This window comes from Vicia villosa, linkage group LG4 (assembly GCF_029867415.1).
Source record: "Vicia villosa cultivar HV-30 ecotype Madison, WI linkage group LG4, Vvil1.0, whole genome shotgun sequence".
In the NCBI taxonomy this organism is placed as follows: domain Eukaryota; kingdom Viridiplantae; phylum Streptophyta; class Magnoliopsida; order Fabales; family Fabaceae; genus Vicia; species Vicia villosa.
Window position 1 is genome coordinate 138,945,521 of NC_081183.1, and position 11,821 is coordinate 138,957,341.

Here is an 11,821-nt window from a genome sequence, read left to right on the forward strand (position 1 = left end):
TTATGTATAGGGTGTTACAAAGGAAATTTTTTATTGATGTGTCTTTTTATAGCATTATTGAAATAGCAATTTTGGATTACCATTTTATAGGTTTTCCTTTTAATACAATAAAATAATTAAATTTCTTAAAAAATATTTCTCGATAATCATTTTATGAAAACCTATTCAATATAGTTTCAATTTTAATTATTGTGTAAAATGAATAAAAAAAGACATAAAAAAAATAAAGATATTTACATTAAAGTTTTGCGAGTATCTACTTAAAATATATTTAATTTGATGAATTTTTTACACTACTTTTTTCTTTTCCACTTATTTTTTGATGCCTAAAGACTCATATTTACATTAATCTATTACCGAAAAATATATATCGTCCAACAAAAAATATCGTTAAATCAATTTTACAACAACATATCGTATAACTTCCTCTATAATAAAATTCCATATTTAAAAATTTAATATAGAAATATTATAAAAAAAATTCACACTATAAAAGTAGCATATATTGAAATTTTGTTATTTATAGTTTTATTAAAATATAGTTTTCATAACATTCCATATGTTTATGAAAAAAATAAAAAATAAACTATTTTGTAAAAAAATTCTTTAAATAATTTGTTTTTTAATAGTTTCTTAGAGAGCTCGTGATTGGGAACTACTACATGACATGACATTAGTGGAGAGAGAAAAATATAAGGTTTTTAATGATTTGTGTGTAACTGAGTATGAGAGCTTATCTTTATTTTATAGTCATTGCATGTGTATGGGTCACTACATCGACCGATGTTTAAAACTTGAAAGACATCATAATGAAGCTATCAAAGAAAAGGTAGGGCAAAATTACAACCTAAAAAAGTTCTAGACATGGTTTAACAAAATGAAAAGAGAGGTGATATAGAGAAGGCAAACATGATTAGGATGAAAAGGGATTGTAATTGAGGACTGCAGTTAATATACATAATGCTCAACACCATGATGAACATGAGACTAGATATGAAGTGCTTATTTTTTTTGAACCAATCAAAAGATATATTAATTCAAAAAAACAGTACAAACAAGGTAATCCAAATTAGGATTCAGCCAAACAAAGGGAACCTATAACATTAGATTTGCCACATGCAATCTAAGTTTTCTATTATCCCAACCTCTATATACTATGCAATCAATAATCTTTTCCATTGTATTATTTCTATGAGTATCGCTATTGAAGATAAAATCATTACGAAATAACCAGATTTCATGAACTGTTTCCGTTAAAGCCAGCTTAAGGAGCATAGCTCTCCAACCTTTTCCTTTAGTTTTCTCCAAAATCCAATTCAGCTCTAAATTCCAAGGCAAAGGACACTGATGAATATTCAGCCAGTACAGAATTGCATTCCATATTCTCTTAGTAGCAGGACAATCAAAGAAGAGGTGATCCACTGTTTCCTCCACTTGATCACATAAACTGCACATCTTATTATCCAACATCCCAAATCTATACAACCCTGTAAGTACAAGCCTATACTCACCAAGGAGTTTTCGATTCATGGCAAACATCATAAGTGAACAAACAACAAAAGCACAAGTGAATGACTCAAGGAAAAGCAAGCATTGGCTATCCAAGACAATGTAGGTCGACCTACCCTGTGTCAAGGTCAACCTATAAAGCTCAAATTACTCAATATATGGTATTGCATCAACTAGGCCGACCCAGTGCATCATTTGGTCGACTCAAATTAAGGCAAACAAAGAAGATTCAAACATGCCACTGTTAGGTCGACTCACTCACCTTCCTAGGTCGACCTAAACTGAAGAGATTTACACATGTCACTGTTAGGTCGACCTACCCACACTCCTAGGTCGACCTAAACTGAAGAAAAGTCCCAAGAACGTATTTCAAATGACTTTAGGTCGACCTAAACCTTCAACAGGTCGACCTAACTGGCAACAACTGACTTTAGGTCGACCTAAACCTTCAACAAGTTAACCTAATTGGCAACAATTACACTTTAGGTCGACCTAAACCTTCAACAGGTCAACCTAACTGGCAACAATTACAACTTGATTAAATCTGCTTCTGTTAGGTCGACCTAATCAATGAAGTAGGTCAACCTATCTTCTCAAAAACTGCCAAATTGAATGCTTGCTCTGCATCGACATACCAGCTCCTATATATATTGTTTGCTGTCAATTATTGAGGAACAATACCAACAACTGATAGAGACACAAAGGCTTCTCATCTTCGATCTTCGTCACAACTCCAACACAACTACACACAATCATTTTTGCATTGAGGGTTTGCGTTCAAGATCGATAACGTCCATGGAACAGAATTGAATATTCCTAGTGGGTGAAGATTTGTGGGGTTTTTGGTGAATAAAATATGCGGATTTTGTCCTCCAAGATTGGTAAATTTTGGGGGTTTTTATCAAGAGGCTTTATCACAGATTCAGCTGAGTGTGAAGGTTGAAGAACAAGGGTTCAAGAAATTCAATACACTGCAGCAAGGGAATCAAAGTGAAGCTCTTGGAAGATACTTGATCTGGCTCAAGATCAAGGGGAAGAAGATTCAAAGGATCAACATATTCGGTTTATCATTATCGCTTTGTTATCTTCTTTGTATAAACTGTTTTCAATCATAATGAAAGACATCCCAATTCTCGTTTGGAATTGGGGGCAGATGTTGTCGTAGCGGGGACGATCGACGAACTGCCTGAACAAATATCGTGTTCTTATCGCTTTTATCTTTTCGTTTATGTTTCGCTTATTTCTGGTTATAATCACAAATTGATCAAAGGTTCAAGTGTTAAACTTGTGTGTTAAAACCTAATACAAACATCACAAGTCACCACACATTGAATCAATATCAATTTGGTTATTATCACCAAGTGTTTGATATATTGCTTCAACTATTATCAAGTCATTGCAAACAAGTTAATCAAGCGTATAGTTTAAACGATTTACATTAGTGTAACTGTTTGATTCGATAAGCGATCTTTTCATCATTAATCCTTAACTATTTTGTGGTTTTATCACATATCCAATTCTTTCACTAGAGGTTCGGAATAGACGCAAGTCGATCCCGATACGCTTTCGCCTAAGTTTGAAATAATTTCAAAAAATTCTGTGTGATCTAATCACCCCCCCTCTAGATCCTTAAGCCTAGCGTTTAACAAACCTTTCCTTGGTAGGTAGCTAGCCATGACACAGCATCCAAAGAGTAATACGGGCTCTAGGCCGAGCAATATTGCGTCGCAACAGAGTGTGCCAACAAACATAATTACCATCAATCAATCGGTTGTACACAGTTTTCATAGAAAACTTACTGATAGAGAGCATACACTGCCATTCCAAATTGATTGAAGCGATCAACGGTTTACAATTCATAACTTTCTTCATTATCCAGGTCTAGCTCTGCCCCGCCTTGACCTCCATGACATCCTTCCCTTTCAAATAAACCTTATGGATCCATCGGATCCAAAGGCTATCACTTTTGTTGCAAATGTTCCAGAGGCATTTAAGGAGTGTTACTTGATTCTAAATGGTGAGATTTAGTAATCCCAATCCTCCTTGCTTACACGGGCTGCATACTTTATGCCAAGTCATCGGACTTTTCCTGCTAGCCTCTGATTTACCTGTCCACACAAAAGTACAGCAAATAGTATCAATTTGCTTCAAAACAGATTTGGGGAGGGGAAAGTTAAGCATCCAATACTGAGTTATGGACCCAATAACGCTACGGACAAGTTGAACACGACCAGCATAACTAAGCATCTTTGAGGACCAGTGTCGGATTTTGCTATTAATTTTATCAACAAGAGGAAGATATTGGTTCAAACTGAGTTTCTTGCTGCTGAGGGGAACTCCCAGATAACGAACATGAAACTTTCCTTCATCAAACCCTGATATAGCTTGGATAAGGCGCCGGTTTTCGTCATCAACACTACCATAAAAGGCCTTACATTTTCGACTGTTGAAAATAAGCCCTGTAGAAGCAGAAAAACTCTGAAAAGTATTCATTAGGAGCTGGACAGAATGTGCTTCGCCTCTACAAAACAGTAAGATATCGTCAGCAAACGCAAGATTCGTTAATTCAAGTGGCTTGCATTTGTCATGATGATGAAATCCCGGAGCATGCTGCATCCTCACCATGCATCTGTTAAGATATTCAATCATCAAAACAAATATGAGAGGGGATACGGGATCACCCTGACGAATTCATCTTCTTGCTTGCAAATTGTTAGTGTACCTACCATTGACTTTAAAAACATAACAAACAGAATTGACTAAGTTCATCACCCAATTAGTAAAGATATTCGGGATACCCACCTCCTTCATAATACAAACCAAGGCATCCCAATGAACCATATCGTACGCCTTCTGTAAGTCAATTTGAAACATACATCGGGGCGTCCCTGTTTTCCTCTCATAACCCTTCAATAATTCATAGGCAAGGTGAATATGATTGTGTATGTCTTGTCCTACCACGAAAGCAGCTTGATTAAAGTTGATGACGCTCGGAAGAACTTTCCTCAATCTAGCAGTGAGAATTTTTGAGATAATCTTCAGGAAGGTGGTACAACCCACAATTGGCTGAAAGTCTCTAATACACTTAGCATTGTCACCTTTCGGAATAAGCGTGACCACAGTTTTATTAAATCTACTATCAATCACACCTGTCCGAAAGAATTCAGTAACACTATCCACAATATCTTTTTGCATAAAAGGCCAGCATTTTTTAAACAACTTGACATTAAAACCATCAATTCCAGGAGATTTATAATCACCAATACCTTTTAGGGCAGCTTCAATTTCCGGAATCGTGACTTGGCAAGTAAGGTCCATCTGTTGATCCATGTCTAGTTGTTTTCCCTCCCTCATAGCAGCAATATCTATATGTTGAATGTGCCTAACCCGATCCCCCATGAGACTGCCATAAAATTCCATAACTTCTTTTTCAAGATCATTCTGCTCAGTTATAATATCTCCATTCTCCTTTTGAAGAAATTTGATACAGCTTTTGTTCTGTCTTGCCTTAAGATAAGCAAAAAAGAACTTGGAATTATCATCACCCTGCCTTATCCAGTTGAGTTTTGTCCTTTGTCGTATCCTAGAATATTCATGCTCATGAATCATATTGATATCATTAGATAACTGCTTAATCCTCTCTATAATGCTAGGATCCTGCCTATTATTGATAAGCTCCAGCTGGGCCTGATGGAGATTAGCTCTAACATCCTGCAGTTTACTCATCATATTGCCATTATCTCTACTAAACCTCTTAACATTCTTCTTCAATCTCTGGAGTTTGAACCATAGCCGTTGCATTGAAGAACCCCTCGCAGGCTTCTCCCAAAACTCCTTTGCCATAACCTGAAAACCATCAATATCTAGCAGATAATTGTTGAATTTAAAATGGTTATTCCGTCTACCTTCAGCAGGGCCACTGATAAACAACATAGAATGGTCATATAGGTTAGGAGGTAAAACACTAAGAGTATGGTTATTATACTTTAGAAACCAGGCACTATTGTAGATAGCACGGTCAATGTGAGAATAGATGGTGCCTGTGATATGCCTATTGGACCAAGTGAAATGTTCTCCCACATTATCTATCTCGGCCATTTCAGTAACTTGCATCATGTTAATAAGGTCACAGTACTCGTGGATACCAACCAATTTCCCCCCAATTCTGTCTTGAGCAGATGCAACATTGTTGTAATCTCCAATGGCATACCATGGACCAGTTTGAGTAGAGTGAATTTTGATGATCTCCTTCCATAGCTTCCTTCTTAACTCCAACTGATTATGGGCATAGATACCAGTTAGCCAAAATAAAAATTCTCCATTCAACTTGTACACACCACATTGAATATGTTGGCTTGAACTACTGCATACTCTTAGGTTCACCTTAGAGTCATCCCACACAATCCAGATACGCCCATTAGGGTGATCTTGATAATTGTCAACAAAGCAACCTGGAAATCCAAGACTCTCCCTAATCTTATTAGCTTTACACTTCTTGACTCTAGTTTCAACTAAAATGCTAATTATAGGATGAAGATTTAAGAGTCGGGTTTTAATCTCTTTTATCTTCCCCACCTTATTCAGTCCCCGGATATTCCACGACACAATCATGGCCCTCTGTCAAAAGCCACTAGAGGCTCATTCACAACCCCTAGGACATCATATCCATTAGCACATTTAACCTGAGATGTGGAACCCAATTCATTGGCCTTGCCATGTCCATTGCCACTCTTTCCTATAACTGTCCGGATATCAGCATCAAATAATCCAGAATTATCTACCTTAGCCTTAGGGATTTCAACCTACTTAGAGCTTGCTTCCTCTATAACTTCTGGTGGATCAACAATAGGCAGAGGTGCACTTTTCTGTTGCCATTCCTTCTTCTTGTTCCTGTTTTCACAATTGTGTCCAACCATCTGGCATTTGTCGCAATATTTTGATTTCCACTCATATTCAGCTTTCTGAATGATAGACTTCCCCTCCTTATCCTTAATGACAATTTCTTCCATAAGCTTTTGGGTGATATCAACTTCCACTAGAACTCTAGCATAGGACACTCTTAACTTGTGAGAAGTACATTCATCAGTTACAATTGGAGTTCCAAAGGCACTAGCTATCTTACTTAGATTTGATCCCCCCCATAGATGCAGAGGCAGAAGAGGGAATTTAATCCAGATAGGAATTGTTCTCATTAGATCTTTCTTCAAGTCGAAACCAGCTCTCCACTCCTTCAAAATCATTGGGGCTCCTCTAAAGGTATAAGGACCTTTCATCAGAACCGCGTCCATATCATCATCAGATTTGAAACGGAGAATGAAGTAACCTTCATTATGATATAGTAGATCTGGCAGAGTGATATAGTTCCAAGTTTTCTGCATATAGGACTTGACGGCAATCATACTGAGATCCTCCCCCAATACATACATAATGAGCGAATTTCTCCAATACAAGATTTCTCGTTGTGCATCCTCAGCATCTACTTCCAATTCAATACGTCCAATAATGATTGTGGGAGCAATGTATTGCATAATCAAACCCTTCGCAGGGTTTCGATTCTCTGATAGAACGTCCACCCATAGTTTTCGATCCTTAGCCGCTATATCCCCAATCTCAGGAATTAGAGTTTCCTTCACTTCGATTTCCTTTTTCTTCTGTTGCACTATGACATTCTCAGAACCATCAGAACCGGTAGGAGATGCAGACTTCGTTGCCAGGTCCGGTTGAAATGGTGGAGTTGGTTGAATCGTCGGAATAGAGGGTACTAGAGATTTTCGCGGCCGCCCCCGATTTCGCTTCTTCGTCCCAGGTCCCATCGTATATGAAGTGCTTATTGATGTATATATTAATGAGCAATTCAAAGTAGAGTTTAAATTATATAATACTATTTCTTTTACGTTCTCTTTCTCCCATGCATCTCTCCTATTCTACTTCATTGCTTTTCATTAATTTTATAACAATAAAAATATTACCAAGGTTTAAAAATTAATCTTGGTAGATAATTCAACCTTCAAAAGCTTATTTTAGTTGTTGTTAATAAATTTTTTAGAAATTTAAAACAAATCAAGGTAAAATTTACTTCTTTGTATTTCATAACATGTGCCTATTTAAGATTTTAAAAGTCAAGTTTAGAAAAAAGAGTTTCGGAGTAAATCTAAAATATCATATTTAATGTTTATAAAATTGTTTAATTCAGTCATAATAGAGTTTATGGAATATCCACTCTACCATCAAAGTCCAACAAAAATGTCTGTGCATAATAGGCGTCATGTTTAAATTCTTAGAGGTTGGTATGTACTCAATACCATATAATTGAAAAATCATGAATACAATATTAGGTTGTATGAATTTTTGCCTATCAAATTTGCAATTTGAACTAGACTTAACAATAAACATATCCATGCAACCAAATATATGAGTCAATAATCATAGAAACAATAAAATATGGAAAATAAATATCAAAAGTAATGATTATAATAAAAAATTAAACTTTACGAAGAAGAATTTATTTATTTAAATTTGACACATTGTCAATTTGAATAGTACATTTTATTACGTAGAGTCTTTCATAAGATACATATCATATATTTATTAGTGTTGCAACACCCCATGCCAAAAGCAATTTATTCATGTACGACATGCCAAGGAACCTACAGAATAAAAATAATTAATTTAATTAATAAACAAGTCCCTTCTGCTAAAAACATGAATAAATAAAAGATAATGTGAAAGTAAAAAAATACCACGGCTCATGCTAATAACCATAGCAATATAATTGTTAGCATTTTGTGGCTTGACAATCTTTGACACACTTATCAAATTCATCAGCTAGTTGCTTTCCGATACATAATAGGTCACACTTTATTTCACACCAAGGCTCTGCTAAGCTTTCAACTTAAATTGCAACTAGCAGAATCATCAACATCATCACAACATAAAATTTTATTAGAGAACCTTCCATTTTTTTTTTAATAATTCCTTTTCTCAAATTCAAATAAATTTCTTAATTCTGTGAATTTTCGGCTCTTACAAAGGACTCACTAAGAAAAAAGTTTATCGTTAGACCTTTATTTATAGCTAAAATTTCCTAAAAGCTTTATGCGTTCATTAAATATACTTTAGGGAAAAAATTTTAAAACATATGAAATTAACCAAATTAAATACTCCCTCCAATCCTTAATATAAGGGAATTTGTACTTTTAAGATAAAGTGAATAATCATAAATATAAGGAAATTTTTTATTGATGCGTCTTTTTATAGCATTATTGAAATAGCAATTTTGGATTACCATTTTATAGGTTTTCCTTTTAATACAATAAAATAATTAAATGTCTTAAAAAATATTTCTCGATAATCATTTTATGAAAACCTATTCAATATAGTTTCAATTTTAATTATTCTGTAAAATGAATAAAAAAAGACATAACAAAAAGATAAAGTTATTTATATTAAAGTTTTGCGAGTATCTACTTAAAATATATTTAATTTGATGAATTTTTTACACTCTTTTTTTCTTTTCCACATATTTTAGATGCCTTAAAACTCATATTTACATTAATCTAATACCGAAAAATATATATCTTCCAACAAAAAATATCGTTAAAACAATTTTACAACAACATATCGTATACCTTCCTCTATAATAAAATTCCATATTTAAAAATTTAATATAGAAATATTTTAGAAAAAAAATTAACACTATAAATGTAACATCCCTGTTCATTTATTGTCCATAATCATTCTAATGTTAGTATTAAGGCATAATTATTATGATTTGTGATTGAGAAGTGGATTTAGATGGAATTAGTAAGATAATGTGTGCTTAGTCTTTGAAGATTAAGTGGAGGGCACATTAGTCTTTTTGATGGTGGACCATATAAGCCTAGAATCCTTCTCTCTAATTCATTTTTCTCCCCATTTCATTTTATTTCTCCCACACTTAGAAGAACAAAATCAGAATTTGGAAGGAGCAAGGAGGTAGGGAGAGACAAAGTCTAAGGGGAAAGGAAGAAGAGGAGTTCAAGTTTTACCTACAACATGCATGTGTGTGGAACTTGGTGATCATGGAGGAAGAACTATGATCAAGTGTGAAGATCATCATCATCGTCATCTTCTTTCTCCACATCTCATTCTGTTTCAGCATCATCATCATCAATAAGGTGAGTTCCATAGTTAGAACTTGGGTAAGAATTGGGGTTTTGTGATCAATTGCATGTTTGGGAACAAGGGTTAGAATGATTAATTGTTGTTGCATGCTTGATTAATGATGGAGTATGTGTTCTTGAAGTGATAATACATGTATTAAATTGCTTTTACATGTTAGGGTTCGGATTGGAATGGATTAGAAAGTGTTAGAACTGATCTTATGCAGTAAAAATGTCATTTTTCGCTCTGGTTCAGTGAGCAATCGATTGCACACCAGTGCAAATCGATTGCACAGTGAAAAATTGGCATTCTGCGCTTCTGGTTTAGTGAGCAATCGATTGCACACCAATGCAAATCGATTGCACTTGACGGAAAATCATCCTTTTACTGTTAATCATTCTAAGGGCCTTGCTGCCCAAGTGTTCCTTCAACTGGGTTGTAGGGATCATGGAATGAGTGGTAATGTAAATCAAAGTTATCCACGTACACTAAAGATGTTGAGGTCTTATAGCTTGTGAAGCTAAGCATGCGAACCAAGAGGCGAGGAGGTCTTATAACTTGGTGCAACTTGCGTACGTCAATTAATAAAATATGGATATGGTAAGCTGAACCTTAGGATACCTAAACCAAGAGATATGAACATATTCTAGCCTGATATTCCCTCTTTCCTATCAAGCGACTTCTTCTGAAATTCTACAATCTAATGGTGTAGTAAGTATGAGACGAGGGGTTAGAGGACAGACAAAAGGACAATAACTGCGAGTAGGCACGTTACATATATGTTGGTTACTTCTTGTGAAGAAATTCCAAGGATTCCCCTGTGCCACATATATTGCAGGCATTCTCGTGCTTTGGTCTCAAGAACGGGTCGGCTCTGTAACACCCATATATAAATACATACATCAAAGCATATACATATACACGAATCCAAGTATTTGGTACTGAAAATACTTATAAGTTCCTAGTCAACACATTATACATATTAATGCCTTAAATACAAAGTTCTAACAACGGCATAATACATACAAGATGTTTAAAGCAAAATACTAAGAACTAGATCAACAATGATCACAAAAGAAAATCCACAACGGAAGCTTCGCCATATCCAAAATAAGCATAAGGAATAAGGAATCAAACTGCTTTCTCCTTACCCTTCGCGGAACCTGTAGTACCTGAAATCAATATATAATGGGGTGAGATACAAAATCTCAGTGAGTTCCCTATCCTATGGATCCTCTCGGCTCTACAAGGTTCTAACCTATAAGTCTCAAGTCATAAAGGAACTAGACCTTGAGTTCTCATACTAACATTATATGGAATCATACTTAGAGTTCAACAACTCAACACAAGATTACTAATCGGAAACCAATACCAAGGCATCCCTATATTCACGTCCCCTTCTACGTCTAGGAGGTGGCACGAGTCATGGATCCTTTGGAAAATCTTGACATACGAAATGGATTCGGACTCATGAGCCTTTCCCCATGAATCATCACTTCACATGGCCCGTACACCATCACAAGTCTCTACCCGTAGGTTCCATTCGTACACAAAAGCGGGAATCAAACCTGCCAAGATTATTAGTGTCTCTCTGCACAGTGCCTCTCTGCACGAAGAATGCCTGTTAGCATTCAAAAGAAAATAAAGAAATAAAGAAATACAACGGTTCCGATTAATACATCATACAATGGTGATCGCTCACGCAAACCACTAGGCCTGTTAGCCTTTCGCCATAAGATTTCAAACACGTATGTTCCATATAATGTCTCATCCTAGGTTTCTTTGTTAAGCTACATAACCTAACAATTCCTAGTTTCCTCACTTAACCTTTATTCACATAACGATGAAGTTATTCAAACCTCTCTGATATAAATATATATAACCAAGGTATACCAATCCACCTACAATAGAACTCAACCAACAATTATTATCATTGTCCGTAAACAATGGTAATTTATCACAATTATAGAATACACAAGCATTATACCAAAAGCATAGCGTTCACATGATTCCGAACGATAACCAACCCAAGAAATCAAGCAATTCCCGACTCTCGGTTAAATAATTCACCTTTTGTTCCCAAAACCTACACTACTAAAAAGTACACGCTTCTAGCCTACTACTACTTCGAACGGCAATTAAAACAGAGTTATGGTTCAAAAGTTATGAT

At 35.3% G+C, this 11,821-nt stretch overlaps 1 protein-coding gene across 1 annotated transcript; it reads right to left on the minus strand.

Moving 5' to 3' along the window:
- Positions 1 to 1,095: 1,095 nt before the first annotated feature.
- LOC131597957 (uncharacterized) lies at positions 1,096 to 6,120 on the minus strand. The gene is made up of 3 exons (XM_058870614.1): positions 4,232 to 6,120; positions 3,618 to 4,138; positions 1,096 to 1,487 (listed from the first exon to the last, which is right to left on the minus strand). The coding sequence occupies exons 1-3, from the start codon at positions 6,118 to 6,120 to the stop codon at positions 1,096 to 1,098; spliced, it is 2,802 nt and encodes a 933-aa protein (XP_058726597.1).
- Between the last annotated feature and the right edge of the window lie 5,701 nt (positions 6,121 to 11,821).